The following is a 19,766-nucleotide window of genomic DNA, read 5'->3' as shown; positions in this document are numbered from 1 at the left end:
CTTGCCCCTCCTCTTTGTGGTTGTCTCAGTCCTGCTGTGCTCCTGCCTCAGATACTCACCTGAGATTTCTCTCCTCACACCCAGCACCTGCGCCTTTCAAGATCATTTCAGTGTTACTTTTCTGGTCTGTTCAGTGACACCGAACTGCATGTGTTGGGATTTATAGGGGCCAGCACATACCCCAATGTGTTTAAAGGGAACTTAACTTTGGAGAGGTCCCGGCACTCGCTTATTTGGATAAAACGTGGGTATAGCTAAAGTAGGGAGTGTCTTTTCCAGCACGCAAGAGTGACTCAGAGAAAGTCCACTTGCCTGACCGACCGAACAGCAGCCGATGGCGGCGTTCCAGGGCAAAGGGAACAAATGGCTCACTCCAGGTCACAGCCCCAGCCCTGCCCTGAGGGAGGAGCGGGCTCTGAGGGGCGGGGCAGACCCACAGCCTCAGGAGGCGGGGCCCGGTGTGGCCCCAGCCAGCAGCTGCTCAGTCCCTTCCACGGTGATTGGGTGATTGGCGTTTCTTAGGACCAATCGAATAGGAGGCGGCCGGCCCGAAAGGCTGGAGTGGCAGCTCAGCTGGCCAATAGGAGCAGTTGCCCTGCCCTGTGCGTTCCCGCGGGCGGCGGGGAAGGTGGCAGCGGCAGCAAGATGGCGGTGGCTGGCAAGGGAGTGGTGTCGGCCGCCGTGAAGCCGATCTTCAGCCGGGACCTGGGCGAGGCGAAGCGGCGCGTCAGGGAGCTGTACCGGGCCTGGTACCGCGAGGTGCCCAACACGGGTGGGTGAGGGACACGGGGCCTGCCGCGCGGGCTCAAGGTCGGAACGGCCTTAGTGACATTGGTGCAGCCGGACGAGTGAGTGTAGCGATTTTAGGGTTGAGTTGCGCGTTGCTGGTGGAACAAGTGCAGAAGGACGTGGATGACCGCAGTAGGTGTTGTGTTTCTCTTAGTGCACCTGTACCAGCTGGACATCACGGTGAAACAGGGGCGGAACAAGGTGCGGGAGATGTTCATGAAGAACGCCCACGTTACGGATCCACGCGTGATAGACATGCTGGTTATTAAGGTACACACAGTTACTTCTGATTTGTTGAAGCTGCAGAGAACGTGGCTGATGGTGGTGAGTGTGATGGAGGAGAAGAACAAGTTTGTACCAGCCTGTCTATGGAGTGGTTGTCTCTTGCACTTGATTGGTAATATCTGTGTCAGGAAACCTGTTGATAAGGGATCGGGTGGCTTTAGAATTCAGCAAGTGTATGTCAAGCAAAGCGACAATTAAAACACCAGGTTTGTTCCTTTTTTTTGTTGCTTGCTTGCTTGCTCACCCTTTTTTTAACAACAATCAAAGGGAAAATAGGTGCTGCTCACTAGTTTACTATTAAAAATGAACTTTCTTCCCTCTACAGTCCTTCATTGGATCGGAAAATAGTTTTCTTCGCTGATTCTGAAACATATTACAGTGTCAGTACTTGGTGGGAAGCTGGTTTTGGGTGGCAGAACACTCCGGCTCTGTAACACATCTGATGGTGTTACAGGCCTGAGAGACCTGTCTGCTTCAAAGCAATAATCAGCACCTCAGGCTTGAAAATGTGTCTGAGCAACAGAAACACCTCTGCAGTTCTAATGCATTAGAAAGCTTCCAAACAATGACTGCCATGCTCACCTGTTTTGTTTCTTGCATTTCAAGATAATTACTCTGACTTTACATGATGAAAAAATCTGGAAACAGAATCTTAGATAGTATGCTAGGTGACAATTCCAGGCAGTCTCATTTTGTTCTGTGCTACCATCCTATAAAACGAGTACAAAAGAATGAAATTGTGAAGAATTTGCATGTCTCAGTGGCAGTGGTACTGGTGCAAAGCACTTGGCAGCAGTTAATTTTACAGCTGAAGTGTTACTGTTCACCCAAATTCAGTAGAGGCGCTCGAAAGTTAGGAATGTTGTGTAGAATTTTATGGGAGGTGCGGGTCAGGAAAGAAACAAAGCAGGTTTTAAGAAAGAGACAGAGTCTCTTGCCTCTTCCACAGGGCTGGGAAGCTGTGCTGCAGAGAAATCCATGGAAGTACCAAGGCAGGAACAATATATTTGTGTCACAGTGCAGGTGATGCACGCAGGCTGTAGGGGTACAGAAGTGTTGATGCAGCTATTATTTCTGTAGGTGTTTTTAAGTTCACTCAAATAACTTTCACAGTACCGCGTGGTTAGACTTGGGCTCTAACTGCCAACTAGTCTAAAATTCTTTTGTGTGTGTGCAGGGAAAAATGGAGCTTCAAGAAACCATTCATGTCTGGAAGCAGAGGACTCATGTCATGCGGTACTTCCACGAGACGGAAACCCCGCAACCTAAAGACTTTCTGTCCAAATTCTATGCGGGCCACAATCCCTGAGGAACTGACTCTGTGTCTTCCTGCCTTATATTACAAATAAAGTTCTATACAATAGAAAAAAAAAATCCATACCAAGAGATTCTCTAGCATCTTAAGAGCCTAATGACTAGGCGAATCCAGAGCATGTGCAAGCCATTATGATCTGTTTGAAGAGCTGTCATTTCCTAGTTTTGCCAGTGTGTATTTTCAGTGGATGGCATTTATCCCATCGCTTGCTCTGGGGTGTCTGCTGAATAACCACAACACAGCCTGGCAGCTGGTCTTTGTGCTTAGCCTGCAGCCCCATCTGTAGATGTTAGCTCTGTGAGGAAAAGGGCAGAAATGTTCTTGTGCTTGAGGTATATGTGTATTCATGCGGTGTCTTGGAATTTCATCCTATGACTTTGTTGACCTTGTGTTTTTTATTGGACATTAGTCTCCTTCATTTCTCACAGAGAAAATAGCCTAATGGTAGGCAAATAAATCCTTGTGCAATAAAACATCAGCAGAGTCCATTTCTCTGCTGTAAAATGAAATTTCCTGGAAAAAGGGGATTTGTACTGTTTTCTAGAATAGGAAGGCTCTGTAAGAGCTTCTGAAGCCTAGCAGGAGAAGGTGTCCTGCCATCACCTCATCCACTGAATCTGGAATTACTAGTTCCCTTTTGAGAGGGATAAGGAGAATTTATTCTCTCAGCAGAGAACAGGTTTTCAGCAAGTAACTGGGTGCTCTTCCAGATGTGCCCAGCACTGGATGTTGTAGTATACTCAAAATTCTTTTTTCCAGCCTAAATAAACATCTTTTTATCCTGTAAGTCCTGGGGCTTTCTTCCCCATGAGGACTGTAACACAGCACTCCTCAGGGATGTGTACAGAGCTACCTTGGGGCTCCAGGGTTGGCATGTTTTTAAGAAGAGTGTTGACGAAGTCAGGAGGGGCCCAGGAGGGACAAAGCAGTGAAAAGGATTTTGGCAGCATGTAAAACAAAGTAGGTACATATTTGGCTCCCAAGAGCAGATAAACTGGAACGACTGCTTCTCAGGTGGCATTGGGCAAGGAGGGGGCAACTCAGACACCAAGTGACTCAAGAACCTGACAGCTGCCTTTAGCTGCAGCTCTTGGGTTACTCAGATTACAGGCTCCCTTTTGTCTAGTAGCCATGCTGGAGAGTAATTGAGCAAACATTAAAAGCTGTGCCAAAGAATAAGGGAACAAATGTGGTGTTGGAACTATACACTGCTCCCAATTCAACAGCAACACCAATAAGGAAGGAAGAAGTGGGCAATCAAGAGGCCAGATCTAGTCACCAGAAACCATGAGACACTGGGGCAATGCTGGCTTAAGAAAAATAAATTGACCAACCTCTCAAGGTTTCATTTTGAGAGAACAGCTGGTCTGCTGTGACTAAAGATACTCTTCCTATGCCACAACAGCAAAGAAGACCTTTTAAGTCTATGATGCAAGGATTTAAGTGCAATAGCAAACACTTTTATGAAAAGAGGAGTTGAAGCTCATACAGTGAAGAAAACAAATACCTTAGGGCTCTTTCAGAAGGAAGTACTAAACTACCTAGGAAATATTAGATACCTGGAGCCAGTGTTAAGAGATGAAATGCTATAAAACACATGAACAAGTTCATTTGCAACTTGTGAACTCAACCTTTTACCAAAGCCACTCAAGAGTTTTAACTCTGTGATGATAATACATCTTTCATCTTCAGTGAGGTGAAGTTCATGATACAGTCCCCATCAGATACAGCTGCTAGGTTGTGGAACAGTGCCATTGTCAATGTGCACTCCATTCTTTAACAGGGCTGTGTTGTGGGGCTGATGCTTCCCCTAGGATTCCACATGTCCTGTAGATCAGTACTGAGTTACTGAAAGGCCTCAAAAGAGAAAATAAGCATGAAGAGAGCTTCCCTACTGGAACAGACATCCAGAGATAGAAAGGTTAAGACAGAAGTGCTAGGACCTAGGCAAATAATGTATAAAAACACAGGACCAAAGTTGCACATGTCAATCTCTGGGTCTTTAATTAAGTGTTTCCCATGTTGCTAATTAAAGGCATCCCAAGCAGTCTCTGATGAGGTGAGCATGTGTGTGCAAGGACGCAGGGCCTATCAAGTACTTCCTTCAACCCTGATTACAGATTTCCAGCATACAGAGATGTGCAGGACACTCACTGGCAAAAGGGGATACAAAGCCCCCTGTCCCCTTTTGGAAGGGCAAAACACAGGTGACAGATGTTGGAACCATTGTTTTGTCAATGGCTTTCTACTTTCTGTTCTTCTGTTCCAGTGCTGCAAATAGAAAAACAAGGTGTTACAGATACACTACTGAGCTGCAGTCTGCATCCTCCTCCCAAAACTACACAAGATGGGGTTTACATAAAGGGAATTAACAACAGGCTAGTGCAGTCTTTGCAATCTTTTAAGTCTTAGCTTTTAGCTGCACAGTGCATACTGGAAAGCCCCTTTATCAACTGGAATACATCCACCAAACTGACTATAAATCTACATGATTTACAACAACTTCTCTTAAAACAGTTTCTTTGTTCTATAAAGAATCAAATACACCCAAACTCAAATCTTTACACAAGAGCAAGCTAAACAGAATAATAGAAAATGGTAGAAAGTCTAGCACAGTGCAGATAAAGGTGAATTATTTCCATTCTTCCTTTCTGCAATACGTCTGAATGGTCCAACTACTCCAGTGTTGTAACACCCAGTAGACAGTTTGTTCTGATGGGTTCTGGAATGCTCTTAAATTGTTCACCTATATTAGAATTTCAGACAGTACATGATTCTGTTCTAAAAGAGTCATTCTCTGTGTTAGGAGAAGACTTTTAAACAGGTAAACAAGTAAAACAAAATAAGGGAATCTTTTAGGTTGGAAACGACCTTCAAGTTCATTGAGTCCCAGTTGCTAACCCAGTACTGCCAAGTCCAACTATGTCTTTAAGTGCCTCATCTACACCTCCTCTAAATACCTCCAGGGCATGTGACTCCACCACTTACTTCCCTGGGCAGCCTGCTCCAATGCTGGACAACCCTTTCCCTGAAGAAATGTTTCCTAATATCTAATCTAAACATCCCCTAGCAAAACCTGAGGCTATTTCCTCTTGTCCTGTTGCTTGTTATTTGGGAAAAGAGACTGAACCCTACCTGGCTGCAGCCTCCTTTCAGGTAGTTGTAGAGAGTGATAAGCTCTCCCCTGAGCCTTCTTTTCACCAGGCTAAACAGCCCCAGCTCCCTCAGCCACTCCTCATAGCAGGTGTGCTTCAGACTCCTCAGCAGCTCTGCTGTCCTTCTTTGGGTGTGTAATGTAGGAACACTGAAGTCTCTCTGTTGTCTGCAGTACAGATACCTCACTGACTACATTTTATTTCTGATTCAGCTGGCAAGATCTAAAACACCATCACTTTTTTCAGTCTCTAAGAAATGCCTGGCATGGAGATTGCACAGATACCAGTCTGGCCTACTCTGGTACGAAACAAAAAATTTCATAGCCAAAGGCATATCCGTGTCCATGTGTTTTAACTGCAAGTGTATCTTTTAAGCTGTTGCTGGCTGTATTTCCTTGTCTGAGATTCTCCTCCCTGCCCCAAGCCAAACGGGAAGCACAAATTAGATTGCTGGTGTAGTTAATGACATACCCTTTAATCATCGTCATCGTCATCCTCTGGGACAAAGATATCATGTTCTTCAAGTAAGGCTGCAAAGTTCTTACTGATCTGAGTGCCAACATACAGGAAAGGGATCACGACGCTGAACACTCTGAGGAGGCCGAAGGGCGTCTGCAAGGAGTCGATTGTAAAAAGTGGATCTTTACATCCAAGCAAGTCGCACTGTGGCTGAACCGGCGCACTCCCGGCTCCCCAGGCACCCGGAGGGCCCGGGGAGCGGCCCGCAGAACGATTTGCGTCCCCGCAATGCCAAGCACCGCGCTTTATGATCGCATTAATTATAGCGTTACAAACACTCCCGCACCAGCGAGCGGACAGCCCGGGGCGGGCAGGGAACACCCGTGGCTTCGGGAGGGGGGGCGGTCGCCGGTGACAAAGGGCGGCGCGTAGGCGGGTATTGATGTCCCCCGTGCGTCGCAGCGCTGCCTGGCTCGGGGGGACGCGGAGGACGTGGGGGACACGGGCCCGGCGAGCCCCGCACGCTGGAGGGCCGCTCCCGTCTCCCTCCCGCTGCCGAGTGCTTCCACATCCCCGCCCGCAGCCCCCCGCTCATTGGTTCCAGGCACTGTCACTCACTTCAACGGTCCCACCCACAGCAGCTGCGCCCGCACCGATTGGCCACCGCTGCCGCCCGTTGCTGTCGCCTCCGCCCGCTCGCCCCTCACTCACCTTAACCGGCTTGGGCAAAATGGCGCCGCTGCGGGTTACGGTGGCGCCCCGGGAGGGCACTAGCGGCACGGCCGGGGCCGGGGCCGGGGCCCGGCCCGGCCCGCTCCAGCCCGCACGCCCCAAGCGAGCCACGGTAGCCGCCAGGAGCCGCCCGGCTGCCGCTGCCATCGTCCCGCCTGCCCCGAGACGCGGCCCAGCCCAGGCGTCACCTGGGATCTCGCGAGGCTTGTGGGGAGGCGGTGAAATCAGCACTGCGCATGCCGTGCGCGGGGAGAGGCCGCGCCACCCGAGGGCTGGCGGCGTTTTTCGGTGCCCCGCGGGACGGAGGCAGAGAGGGTCCGGGCCGCCCCCCGCCGCCTCCCGGTAAGGGGAAACCGGGCCGGGGGAATGGCCAGGCCCTGCAGACACGCCAGGGGCTCCATGGATCCATTAACAGCGCACGGGCTACAAATCAAACCGGTTTATTCGGCTTCGCGGCATAAAATACAAACTAAACAATGTAATGGGATGCGTAATACAAGTTCCGCGTGTAAAACAAACTCTAAACAATGTAATGCAATGTATAATACAAGTTCCGCGTGTAAAACACAGGCGCATGCAAAACCATCTCCTAAACTAGGGAACACGCCCTACCTAAAACAGAAGCACTTGGAAAGGCAGGATTGGCTCGTAGTGTTTTCCAGGTGATTGTGCGGAGAGAACACGAGTTCGGTGCTGCTGGTGAAAGACGCCCCCGTGCCTTTCAGTGGGGCTTTTTTTCAGCTTCTCTCAAAGGCAGCCGAGAGAGGTAACATTGAGGGGTAGCTCCCCCAGGCACTGTTAGTGCAATAGCTACTGTGACACAAAACGCCTTAGTCATGATTGTCCACCCCATGGCTAAGAGTGGCCACCTTCAGGTAAGAGTAACCGTCAGGTTACTCTTCACCTAGACTCAGTGGAAAACAGCACAGTTTAAAAATAAAATAAAAGATGTGCAGAAATTATACGTCATGGGTTCAAATATGAAATGCCAGCCTCAGAAAAATGTAAGGATTAAGTCAACTATTTTAGCAGGCCATGTCAGAATTGCCCTTCCTCTTTCAATTTCTTTTAAATTTCAGTATCTTCCTCTCATCGCCTGTGCACTAAAGAAAACTCTTAGAAAAGGATCTTAGTTCAGTACTTTAAGTGAAGTACCCATTCAACTTCAGCTCACCCTTTGCCTAGGAACCTGTTTAGATAGACATTCTCTACTTCTAAAAATAAAAAGGGAAAGTGGAGGCAGGAGATGAAACAGTCCAAACTTGAATGACTGGAGAAAAACCCTGGGTGGCAATCAGCCTTATTTTGCTGGCAGGGACAATGTGCAATGAAAACTCTCTGCCTTTCCTGTAACAACCTCTGCCTGCAGAAAGACAGACAGGCTGCTCCATTAGCCAGCTGAATGTTCAACCCCAGGAAGCTGAAATCCCGACCTCCTGCCTGGGGGCTGCTTCAAAGGCACTGCCAGCACAAGCAATTCAGCTGGGCTGGCTCCATAGCCCCATCTCTGAGGAGGCACAGCAGCACTCAGGTGCTTCCTGACTAATGAAGCAAGTGGCAGTGATCATTAAAAAACCTGTACTCCTACACAAATTTGGGCAAGGCTCCAACATGGCTGCTACAACAGTGGGAGGGTGAGGAAACCCTGATTAAGCCCATCAAAAGGCCCAGGCATGGATCGCTGGGCTGAGCATAAATGTGGATCGGGATTCAGCCATTTTCTTGTCAGCACTGCAGAATTAAACACAGAATGATTCCAAACACAATGAGATGGGAAGCAGAGCGCAGTGCCTCATTTGCAGGATTTGGGATTTAGCTGGGATATGGGCTAACGCAAAGGTAGGTAGCGTGGAAATTGTGCTGTTTGAATGGGACAGATTAAAGCATTAAATATAAGCTCTTTAGTAGTGTTACGAGCACAATCCTGGCTTATTAAAACACACTAAGCTTCTTAAAAGTGAAACTGCCCTTAAATGAATAATACTGTTTCAGATTCGGTTCTGACAGAACTGGCTTTGTTAATTTATCTTCCCTTTCAAGTCACTCCCAATTCTTGGGTCTCATGTAGGAACTGCCACTACATTTTGATTTGTTTTGGAAGTTGGGTCTTTACTGTCAATCTGCCTTATGTTAATCTGAGACATCAGGAATATTCTCTCTGTATTACATTAAAAAATATAACCACAGGAAAATGCTCAACAAATTTGACCTTGGTCCCAAAATACCCATGCTCAGAGCAAGGAGGCACCAGGTAGTGCAATCCCCTGATGCTGCTGACCTGGCATGGGAAAAGGGACACATTTGCAGCCAGGAATGCTGCAGTACCGAACTTTTCAACCAGCAGGATAGGGAGGCAGAAATGGCCCCTATGTCCAACCAGCTAAGGTGCTGAGGAAGCCAGGGCCTTGCCCCATGGCCACCTGCTCCCAATCTTTCTGAACTATTTTCACAAAAGCCGAAGAAAAAGAATCCTCCCAAACTTAAAGACCCTTGCTGTGAAGTAATACAACCCTGAACTGGAGAGGACTGGATTGTGTTACTCCCAAGTGAAGGTTACATTCTCACTGCCCAAAGTCATTTGTAAGATCTAATTTAAGATCTGATTTCCTCTAATATACCATCGAGCTATAATTAGGCAGGAGGCTGGAAGCTCATCATCCAAAACTACCAGAGACATATTTTAAAAGGCACCAAGAGTTAACAGAATTAATTTGATTTCTGCATTGGCTATCTCTACAGGCCATTTCAAAGTAGGAAGCTGAGTGTGTTTAAGTCCAGAAAGGTTCCAGCCAGTCATGATCTGAAATGGGCTTTTGCTTTTCTAGCAAAGCTCTTTAATAAAAAAGGACAATAAAAACAGGTTTAATGTTTTCAGATGGGAAGCATGCAACTTGATAAGGGAGATTTTTAAACCCCATCCCAAGGGTGTTCTAGTCCCTGGACTTGGCACCCACCTACTTGTACTGTGTGCCTTGTGGCCAAGGTTTGTGACCTACTGATGGACAAGTGTGGTTCCACAGTGAGGTGACAGGCATGCCCTCCCTGCAGCCCTCCCAGCCTGCTGGGAGGACAGGATGTGCTGCAGAGATCAGCCAAGCAATGCTGACATGAAATCAGAGGGAAGCGCCGGCAGGCCGGGTGCAGGCTTGGTAGAAGGCAACAACATGGCTCTGACACTGGAGAGGCAAGCCTGGACACTCCCACACCTTCACTTCTCCTCCTGAGACCAGGCCTCTCTCCCTCCCCACCCTTCAAAGACTCTCCTCCAGCTGTGCAGCACTGCCAGGAGCTGGGCAGAGCCACAGCACTGAGAGAGGCCCTGCAGGAGTGTGGCTCTGGACACTCTTGGGCAAGCAGCCCCATGAGCTGACTGAGCCCTCTATGGCACTTTGCAGGGGCTGTGGTCTAAACAAATGCTGAGAAATTTACTCCTGCCCAGGCAAAGAGACTTTAGCATCCCTGTATAGGAACAGGGAAACCTTGAGCCAGAGATATTAGCAGGCTTGGTTACCGCTTGACAGAGTCCAGATCAGCCCTGGGGTGATCCTGGTGTCCTTCTGAGGCTTCAGGCCAAGCTCTGTGTCTCCATTTCAGGCTTGCTGCTGAGTATGAGCACATAAAGAGAACTGTTGCAAGACCATGATATCCACATCCTGAAGGATTTAGCTGAAATAAGGGTTAGTGCAGATGAAAGCAAAAAAACTATGCAAAAGCCCCAGCTGCTGTGCCAGCAACAGCTGCAGAGGCTCACACGTCCTGGAGTGAGAGAGGCACAAGGCTGGAGGCACGCGCCGGGGCCAGTGGCCTGTCAGAGGCACTTTACAAGAGCCCAGCCTTATCTGCAGCAAAAGAACAAAGGCAGAAGGACTTTGGCACAAGACTACAGACAGTAATAAGTACTGACCAAAAGCAAACTTCCACACTGAGAAACAAAACAACAACAACAAAAAAAAGTGGTGAAGGAGAGGTAGGGGTGAAACACCCGGAGCATCCACCGTGTCAGGACAGCAAGTGGCCAAGCCTGTTGGCTGAGGTTCATTGCTGATTTGGGCAGCTCCTATTTCCAGCAGAGAGAGTTTAAGTAAAGGTGGCTCCCCTGGTGTTACACACTCTCTGACTGTATAAAGCCTTGTGGAAATTAAATGTGAGGTTTAGAGATTTAAGTCCCTCCCAAGTGAAGCACACACACATCACACTCAGCCATTCAGGAGGGCAGGGGGCAAGCAGTGTCCCTCACTTTACTCTTCCTGCATGCAGGACAGGCTGCCAGGCATCAGCTGGCCAGTGACTTGTGTCCTGTGCCCCCAGTCACGGGTGTCCCCTCTTCTGCCTCTCCTGCCACTCCCGTCTCAGCACTGCGATCTCCTGCCCATACCAGTTGTGCAGCTTGGAGAAGCAGATGGTTTCTGGTGGCACTGGGCTCTCCAGCATGGCTGGTGAGAGGCCAGGTGCTGGGGATCCTGTGGCACTGCTGGTGGCCGAGCGCCGGCGTGGAGGCAGGGGCGGGGGCTTCGTTTGCCCCCCATCGTGGTCAGGGCAGGTGGCTCCACCAGCGACACAACCACCACTACTCCATGTGGAGTAGCCATTCTCCAGGGTGGTGGGCTTCTCCTGGAGAGGCTGCAAGGCAGGGTTGGAGAGATGCCTCTTCCTGCCAGAGGAGGAGGACCTCCTTGGAGACTTACGGCAAGCAGCCAAGCTCTTGCAGGCCTCCTCCAGCTGCTTCTCCAGCTCCCTCACCACCAGCCGCATGTAGTCGAAGCTGGCCCGTGAGAGTGCCTTCACCCAGGCCTCCATGGCAGCCTGCCCGTCAGCCACCAGCACATAGGCCCTGGCACCAGCGTCATCAAAGCGGATGGCAAAGGCAAACTCCTCAGCGGCCTCACACAGCTCCACGGTGCAGCCCTCCAGGACCACCAGCCCCATGGGCTCCCGGCTCTCCCGCTCCTCGAAGTAGAAGAGGAGGTTGCCCTTGAGGATGAACCAGCGGCGCTGGTAGGAGGTGCCATGGTGGTGGTGCCGCTCCACCCGCTTGCGCAGAAAGCCGGTGTGGTCGGCTGGCGAGTCGCAGGTGGCGTAGTGGGCCACGCTCCGCTCATTCAGCTTCATCGCCCCACCTAGGAGGAGAGGAGAGAGGGGGAAGAGGTTGTCTTGGTGTGAGGAGCATGTCACTGGCCCCACCAGAAGAGGCCTGATCCTGCTCCCAGGGAAAAGCAGCCCCCATTCCAGCAGCCACTGACACAGGACAGCGTCTAACCCAGCAGGTACCCTACAAAGGGCAGGCTGGCTCCTCGCTGCTGCAAAGAGGAGGTCACTACCAGAGCCTCACCACCCAGACACCTGCCTTCCCTGTGAACGCCAACACCGCTGTTTAATTTCTTATTCCACAGGTGACCTACTTTGCTGGTTTTAATGGGGCACATCAAAGAAATTTGCCTCTCTGCCTGCGAGGCGCTCATTTTGCTCTCTATTAGAAGGCAGGATAAGGAGGGTGTTTCAGACCCAAGGGCTCTGGAACTTACACTTCTGTCCCCTTTCCCTACTCCCTGTCTCCATGCAGGACCACCCACCCCCACCGGCCTTCCTGGAAGAACTGCCACCTTCAGCAGGTTCACCAGCAGTGGGATGCAAGGTGCCGTACCAGCTGTGCAGGTCAGACTGCAAACCCTCGCTGTCTTCCTTGGCCAGGCTGCTCCCTAGCCGAGGGTGTCTGAGGCTTTGGCGTGATGAGCACCATCTTTGGTGGAGGAAAAGGATGAAGGAGTTATAAACCAGAACAGTTTGGGACTGACAGAGCTAAGAGCTGTGTCACTCCCACCTCAGAATCCAGGGTCCTCAGCGCAGGCAAGCTGCACTGGAAACTGGGATAGCAAAACTGGGGGAACATGCACTTGCTTCAAAGCCTGAGCCCTATCCCAGCTCAGGCCAGTGCTCCTGTGGGTTTGTTTTCTGGCTCCTGGGTTTGTTTTGGGTTTATTAAAAGAAAAAAATAAATGTTTTGCAGAAGCTGTCACTGCCCCATTTGTGGAGGCCCTTTGGTAGGCAACTCAGCAAGTCAAGGAGGATAGAGCCTTGAGGGGCAGAGCCAGCACAAACCTTTGTGCTTTGTTCAATTGCAAAAGGATTTCCAACCGCTAAAACTCCACACATAGAAATATGCAGAAAACAAACCACAGCCACCACTCCCAGGACAGATCTGGGCGCTAGGAGCTCCTCACTGCTGAGCAACATCCAGAATCCCTCCTGGAGCCCCTCTCTCCCATCAGGGCTTGTGGGGCACGGCTGAGGACATGGGGACACGGACCCCCGCTGAAAAATGCCCAAGACCCCGATCAGACACAAGGAAAGGCTGTTCCCTGGAGGTGCTCTGCCCTGGGGAGCTTCCAGCCTGGCACACTGTGGCTGCGGACAGCCGGGGCGGCGCAGGCCGGCCCTGACGCGGGGGGGGCTGCGGGGGTCCCACGTGTGCCGTGCTGGGCTCTGTCTTTGTGTGCGGGCGCACGCCCGTGCGAAGGGGCTGCGTGTCTTTGTGAGTGTTTGTGCCCCTCCATGGGTGAGTTCGCCGTGTGGCTGCGACCCCCGCGGCCCCGCCGCCGCTCCCGCCCCGCCGCCGCCCTGTCCCGGCCCGGCCCCGGCGCCACCTGGCCCTTCCCCAGCGCCTCCCGTGCGAGGCGGGACCCCGGCCCCTGCCCAGCCCGGCTCACCTCCGGCCGCTGCTGCTCGGCGGTGCGGGGCCCCGGCCCTGCCGCGGCCGGGCGGGGAAGGCTCCTGCGGCTGCCGGGGCCGTCCCGCCGCGCCGGCAGCACCGCCCCGCCAGCGGCCAGGGGGCAGCGGGGGGGCTGGGGACACCGCAGCCAGACCGGAGCCGAGTCCTCCCCTTCGCTCAGCCCCTTCGCTCAGCCCCTTCGTTCAGCCCGACACCTCTGCGGGGTCGCAACCTGGGAGGGAACCTAAACCCCCGCTCCAAGTCACTATGGGGTGCAGCAGGCACGGGGGCGGCGGTGACAGGGTGCCAGCAACGCGGTGCAGCTGCAGTGGGGTGCAGTAGGGGCTGGGCGCAGTGCTGATGGGCACCGGCTACGGGGTGCAGCCACAGTGGGGTGCAGCACGGACAGGGTGCAGGTGGGGGAGCGATATTAATGGGGCGGCACGGCTGTGGGCTGCAGTACCGGCGGGGCGCGGTAGCTGCGGGCGGGCGGGAGGGAAGGAAGGAGGCGTGGGCGGTCCGTCAGCTGATGCAGACGGCATCATGTGAGCGGGGCCGGGCCGGGAGAGCCGCTCCATGCTCCGTGCCGCGGCGGCAGCAGCAGCAGCAGCGATGGAGGCGGTGGTACTGAGCGGGCTGGCCCTGGCCCTGGCGCTGCCCTCCGTGGCCCTGGAGAACGGGCTGGCGCGCACTCCCCCCATGGGCTGGATGTCCTGGGAGAGGTTCCGCTGCAACGTGGACTGCCAGGCGGATCCCCACAACTGCATCAGGTCAGTGGACGGGGCTCGGTCAGGTCGAACTTCAGGCCCGGGATGGCTCTGGCACCGTCTCGGTCTCTGGGACCCCGCGGTGGATGGTGCATGGGAGGCGGGAGGCTCAGACGCCCCGGTGCTGGGCCGGAGAGCCCCCAGAGTTGAAGGATGTGGCCAGGCTTTTCAGGGGAAACGCTTCCCCCTCGGTGAGGTCAATAAACACGGATAGGGTTTAAATAGGAGCGCTGGAGATCCTATGGCCCGGATCAGCCCTCCAGAGCCCCCAGTTAACCCCAAATCCCTCTGCCTGCCTCACCTGCTGAGGCACGAGGGTCGCAGGGTCTCAGCCTGCCATGCCTCGTCAATCCACAGCGAGCAGCTCTTCTTCGAGATGGCAGACCGGCTGGCAGAGGATGGCTGGAGGGAGCTGGGCTACGAGTACATCAACATTGATGACTGCTGGTCTGCCAAGCAGCGGAATGCAGCCGGACAGCTGGTTCCCGACCCCAAGAGATTTCCCAGCGGAATTAAGGCTCTGGCTGACTATGTGAGTGTCTGCTGGGGCCACTGCGGATCTCTGTCCCCATGCCAGTATGGTGGGAGAGCTGGGAAGGAAAAGAGGACTCTGGTACCTGGGAGACACCTTGGATCCCTTCATTTGCTCCTTGCAGCTCTGTTTTCCTCACAGGTCCATGCCAGGGGCCTGAAGTTGGGCATTTATGGTGACCTGGGCATCTTCACCTGTGGGGGCTACCCAGGCACCATGTTGGAAAATGTGAAGCAGGATGCCCAGACCTTTGCAGCGTGGGGTGTAGACATGCTGAAGCTGGATGGGTGCTACTCGTCCACAGAGGAGCAGGCAAAGGGTAAACGTTCACCAGCCTCTGGCATTCCTTTCCCTGCTGCTTGGGGTGGGGCAGCTGGCCCTCTGCAGCAACACCGGGCCAGCCAGCTCTTCCCTTGTGCCTCCTATTGCAACTGTTGGGAAAAGAGGCGGGAGTTTGTGTGCCCTGGAGCTGGTATAAGGAAGTAAGCCAGGCTAGCCTGGTATTCCCCGTGCTGGGTGGGCTGGAACAAAGGCTACTGGGACATGGGCTGCTGCCAACCCCTTCACTGGTTGTCATCTTCTCTCCCGAAGGATACCCAGAAATGGCAAGGGCTTTGAACGCCACAGGCCGCCCCATTGTCTACTCCTGCAGCTGGCCAGCATATCAGGGGGGTCTTCCCCCCAAGGTAGGGGTTTTTCCATCTCTTGGCAAGTTCCCATGTCCCCTGTGCCCTGGAGGAGCTCTTGCTGGAGCACCAGGAGCAGGGTGTTACACCCCACTTAATTTTCCACCCCTGGATGGTGCTGCAGGTCCCAGAGGGAACGTGGCCTTCCTGCCAGGCACCTGGGGACACTTTGGGGTCCCAATATGGCTAGGTGATGGGAGTTTGTGGGAAGAAGGCTCTGGAGTGTATCCTCCCCACTCTAATCAGATGGTGTGGGGTTGGTCCCGACAGTCTTCTTGTGAAACAATCTTGTCTGGTTTCAGTGCTTGAAATAGGATAATCTTCCTAGTATATGTTTCTTGAGAATTGGTTGCTTTCACTTATTGAGTCAGTCCTGAGCTGCTCTCATTCTTGTAGCTGATAAGTTACCAGATTTCCCCACTGGCCTCTGTGGTTGTTTTGCCAGACATCCTGTAGCACTGGGGTGTGCCCAGACATAGTGGGATGTGACTCTGTCTTGCCTCCTTACCCTTCCCTCCTTGCCCTTCTCCAGATTCCTCCGTCTTTCACACACTTGCTGGACAGTGCAGCTCTCAACAGTTCAACAGTGCTGCCCCTGCCTCCCCCACCTTGCAGAGCAGCTCTTTTTTGTCTCCTCCCTGACACTGTTCTCCTTGTCAGGTGAACTACACCATCCTGGCAGAGATCTGCAACCTGTGGCGTAACTATGATGACATCCAGGACTCCTGGGAGAGTGTCCTTTCCATCGTGGACTGGTTCTTCACAAACCAGGACGTGCTGCAGCCGGCAGCTGGCCCCGGCCACTGGAACGACCCGGACATGGTGTGGCTGGGTGATGGGTGCTTGGACCCTGTCTGGGGATGAGCATCTCCAGGGATCCCCTTCTAGGGGCAGGGCAAAGGAAGAGCTCCAGGAGCAGGAGCCCTGTTGCTGCAGAGGCAAAGCTGGCGTTGCCCTTGGCTAAGATGTGGGAAAAACCACTGTGGTTGCAATGAACCCTTCACCACTTGAATTTACCTCTCAAGTTCTTCAGGTGTTCTTGTCCTTCCCTGCACAGACTTAGGGCAAATAGTGCCGAAGCAAAGGGTATTAATGAGTGTATGCTGCTAGCAGGGATGAGATCTCCTATGGCAGTGGTGGACTACTTAAGAGGAAGCAAAAGTGTGTGTGAGGTTTCCCTTGTGCATTCCCTCCCAGCAGGAAGCAGCATCACCACAGGTGACAAACAGACAAGTTTCTAACCTTTTTCTGCTACTTCCATCTTTTCGTTGTCTCCTCTCCAGCTCATCATTGGAAACTTTGGCCTTAGCTTTGAGCAGTCACGCTCCCAAATGGCTTTGTGGACAGTGATGGCAGCTCCGCTCCTCATGTCCACGGATCTCCGCACCATCTCCCCCAGTGCCAAGGAGATCCTGCAGAACCGCCTGATGATCCAGATCAACCAGGACCCCCTGGGAATCCAGGGGCGCAGGATTGTCAAGGTTAGGGGGAAAGCAGATGCATTTGAGAGGGCAGACAGGAGTAGCACAGAGCATCAGAATAAGGAGGGAGAGGGAAGCAATGCAGAGAAACAGGAGCAAAAGAGCTGTGGGAGTTGTGGGCCTGCTGGTGTAGCAGCCCCACAGGGCAAAGTCAGAATTCTGTTACACTGTTCCTGGCAACTCTGCCTCACCCACCTATCCCCACCCCTAGGAGAAATCCCAGATTGAGGTGTTTCTGCGCCCACTGTCACAGGCTGCCAGCGCCCTTGTGTTCTTCAGCCGGAGGACAGACATGCCCTTCCGCTACACCACCAGCCTGGCCAAGCTCCACTTCCCTGAGGATGCTGTGTATGAGGTGAGCCCCACTGACACGCTGCATAGCAGGGCAGTCCCATGGCACATGGATCCCCCTCTTCCCAGATCCCTATGTGATCTGGGAGGGTGAGAGGGAGTACTCTCACTCCATGCCTCTGGGATGAAGGGGCAGCTGCCCACTGGGTCACTCTTCTGTTGCCCACTGCTGTGCCCTTTCCCACTATTCCATGTCCGTGACCACAGCTGGACCCCAAGATGAAAAGTCTGGAATTGCTGGTAGCTCCATCTCTCTTTCAGGTACAAGACGTGTATGTTGGGAAGATCGTTGGGGCCTTAAGAACAGCAGACAACTTCTCAGTCGTTATTAACCCCTCGGGGGTGGTGATGTGGTATCTCCGTCCCATGGCACTCCCAGTACAACCCTGGCATGTTGCCAGACAGCAAGCCCCTGGTGAGGGTTTCCACCCAGCCCTTCTGTGACAGGGCCCAGTGGATGTGGACCAGTGCCAGGGTGAATTGTGAGACCCCAAGGCATGTGGCTCTTCACTGCACAAGTGCCTTTTGCTGGTGAGCCCAGCAGTGCTGGGCAGTGACCATCCCCTGGTACCAGCTTGATGATGTCTGCTCCGTCTGCATAAACCAGGAATTGTTGTTACCCGCTGCCTAAGGGTGTGCAGAGCATAGTGCCTTGATGATTGCAAAGCCTTTTCAGATGCTCCTGTGGAAGATGCCATACAAGTAGAGTCCACCACTACTGAAGTTTGTCAGCTCTGACACCTGAGAACTTCATTGCTTTGAGCTGGGTATTACTGGATGCTGCAGGTGTTGTTTGAACTACACTTGTAGAAAGGCTTTGGGTGCTTTAGCATTTCCTAGGGTTGAGACATCCCCTTTTCCCTTTTCCCCCAGGTGTGTGATGGCATTAACCTCAAGGATCAGGCTTGGTCACCTTCTTTCTTTTGCTATAATCAGATTGGTTTAGAATAAGGAGCTGCCAGCTGGGCTGCATCCCTCCCACGTATCCCCACCAGGACCAAGAGCTCTTGGAGGCATAATGGCCCTGTGCAGTGAAGCTTTGGCCTCTAGAATCCTGCTGCCAGGATCCTAGAGGCCAGCACTACTGCACCCTAGTGTGTGTGCTAGCATTGTATTAAAGCCCTTCTGGTAGAAGTTTACAGCAGAGCAAAAATCTCCATGAGCCATGCACAACCCCAGGAGCCGTGCTGTGGTACACACCAAAAACTGCAGAGCCATAGCACTTTGTGTAGGAATGCTGGCAGAAGATGCTGATACTCAGCTGAGGTCGTCTTTTGGGTTGGGAGTTGGTCACAGATGCATCCAAGCTGAAAGCTGCATCCTTCTTTCTCTAGAAGGAAATTTCTGCTAAAAGGAGGATCAGATCCAACTTCAGCAGGCTGAAAACTCAGGATATCTCAGGGAAAGGCTTCTTCTCCCAAGGGCCCTTGTATCCACAGCTCTATCCTGAGGAGGAACCTGCACTAATAAACTGGAAGTGTCAGGACACTCTAAAGCCCTTAACTGCTCCACCTTCATACAGCAGACTACCCGTGGAAGAGTTCTAGGTGACACAAGATTAAGCCTCAGACTGGGGAAATACCACATTTTAGATTAGGAAAAAATTTCTCTATTTCTATTCAGCTGTGGGATGGTTCCTGGTCATCTGTCCACTCTGGTTCCTGAAGGACCAAATGGTTGATTCTGAATCCTTCCAGGAACTTTGATGTGCAGGGTCAAGATACTGAACACTTCCAATTCTAATAAGGGAGGACTTGCCAACAAAACAAGGAGCTGGCTTTGTTCTTGGGGAGTGATTAAGGCAAATTGATTGAAATAAAGTGAAGTAGATCATAGACTCTGCTTCATGTGTTGCTAGCTATACCTGCTTGGTTAATGTAGGATTACAGGGTCATTACCTCAAAACAGGAACAACTGTGCTAGGAAATAGAACTGGTTTCTGTCACGGACATATTTTATGAAAAATCCTTTTGTTAGGATCTTTTCTCCTGAGAAGCTGAGAGGCTAAACAATAACTATCTACTGCTGTGGAATGCAACAGGTGGTCTTTGATTGGTCTCATGAGGTTGTTTTTAATTAGTGGCTAATCACAGTCCAGCTGTCTTGGACTCTGGTCAGTCACAAGATTTTACTATCATTCCTTCATTTCTTTTCTAGCCTTCTGATGAAATCCTTCTTTCTATTCTTTTAGTATAGTTTTAATATATCATTTTCTTTTAATGTTATATATTATATATATATAATAAAATAATAAATCAGCCTTCTGAAACATGGAGTCAAGATTCTCATCTCTTCCCTTGTCCTGGGACCCTTGAGAACACCACCACAGGTTTCCTGTCAGAAACTGCAGTGATGCAGAGTAGGAAGTGGCTTTCCGGTCGTTACATCATGTTCAGCAGGGTAGCAGCATTCCTTGGCACAACAGTCTATAGCCAAGTGCCATTTTCTTTATTATATATTTATTTTTCCATTGCTGGAAAAAAAATTGCTGCTGAGGAGTTTCTTTTA

At 51.9% G+C, this 19,766-nt stretch overlaps 4 protein-coding genes across 5 annotated transcripts; 2 read left to right on the top strand and 2 right to left on the bottom strand.

Moving 5' to 3' along the window:
• Positions 1-586: 586 nt before the first annotated feature.
• NDUFA6 (NADH:ubiquinone oxidoreductase subunit A6) lies at positions 587-2,864 on the top strand. Its single transcript, XM_071423029.1, has 3 exons — positions 587-772; positions 944-1,059; positions 2,252-2,864. The coding sequence occupies exons 1-3, from the start codon at positions 646-648 to the stop codon at positions 2,381-2,383; spliced, it is 375 nt and encodes a 124-aa protein (XP_071279130.1). The 5' UTR covers positions 587-645; the 3' UTR covers positions 2,384-2,864.
• Positions 2,865-4,367: 1,503 nt separating this feature from the next.
• On the bottom strand, positions 4,368-6,949 carry SMDT1 (single-pass membrane protein with aspartate rich tail 1). The gene is made up of 3 exons (XM_071423030.1): positions 6,715-6,949; positions 6,016-6,156; positions 4,368-4,660 (listed from the first exon to the last, which is right to left on the bottom strand). The coding sequence occupies exons 1-2, from the start codon at positions 6,880-6,882 to the stop codon at positions 6,019-6,021; spliced, it is 306 nt and encodes a 101-aa protein (XP_071279131.1). The 5' UTR covers positions 6,883-6,949; the 3' UTR covers positions 4,368-4,660; positions 6,016-6,018.
• Positions 6,950-7,159: 210 nt separating this feature from the next.
• On the bottom strand, positions 7,160-13,606 carry PHETA2 (PH domain containing endocytic trafficking adaptor 2). Of its 2 annotated transcripts, XM_071423027.1 has the most exons (3): positions 13,440-13,606; positions 12,377-12,472; positions 7,160-11,852 (listed from the first exon to the last, which is right to left on the bottom strand). In XM_071423027.1, exon 3 carries the CDS (start codon positions 11,842-11,844, stop codon positions 11,044-11,046), a length of 801 nt encoding a protein of 266 aa, XP_071279128.1. In that variant the 5' UTR covers positions 11,845-11,852; positions 12,377-12,472; positions 13,440-13,606; the 3' UTR covers positions 7,160-11,043. The 2 variants fall into 2 exon arrangements, with proteins under 2 accessions (XP_071279128.1, XP_071279129.1); XM_071423028.1 differs by lacking the exon at positions 12,377-12,472.
• Positions 13,607-13,874: 268 nt separating this feature from the next.
• NAGA (alpha-N-acetylgalactosaminidase) lies at positions 13,875-19,527 on the top strand. The gene is given in 9 exon segments (XM_071423020.1): positions 13,875-14,021; positions 14,024-14,211; positions 14,566-14,740; positions 14,882-15,059; positions 15,332-15,426; positions 16,087-16,248; positions 16,710-16,907; positions 17,119-17,262; positions 17,520-19,527. Coding segments are annotated over 9 exon segments (1,470 nt in total). The 3' UTR covers positions 17,703-19,527.
• The last annotated feature ends 239 nt before the right edge of the window (positions 19,528-19,766 follow it).

Source organism: Agelaius tricolor, unplaced genomic scaffold (genome assembly GCF_023055355.1).
Source record: "Agelaius tricolor isolate 1412-34295 unplaced genomic scaffold, bAgeTri1.0.p SCAF_3, whole genome shotgun sequence".
Lineage (NCBI taxonomy): Eukaryota > Metazoa > Chordata > Aves > Passeriformes > Icteridae > Agelaius > Agelaius tricolor.
Note: the sequence above shows the minus strand (reverse complement) of the source record. Positions and strands in the feature narration are given on the sequence as shown.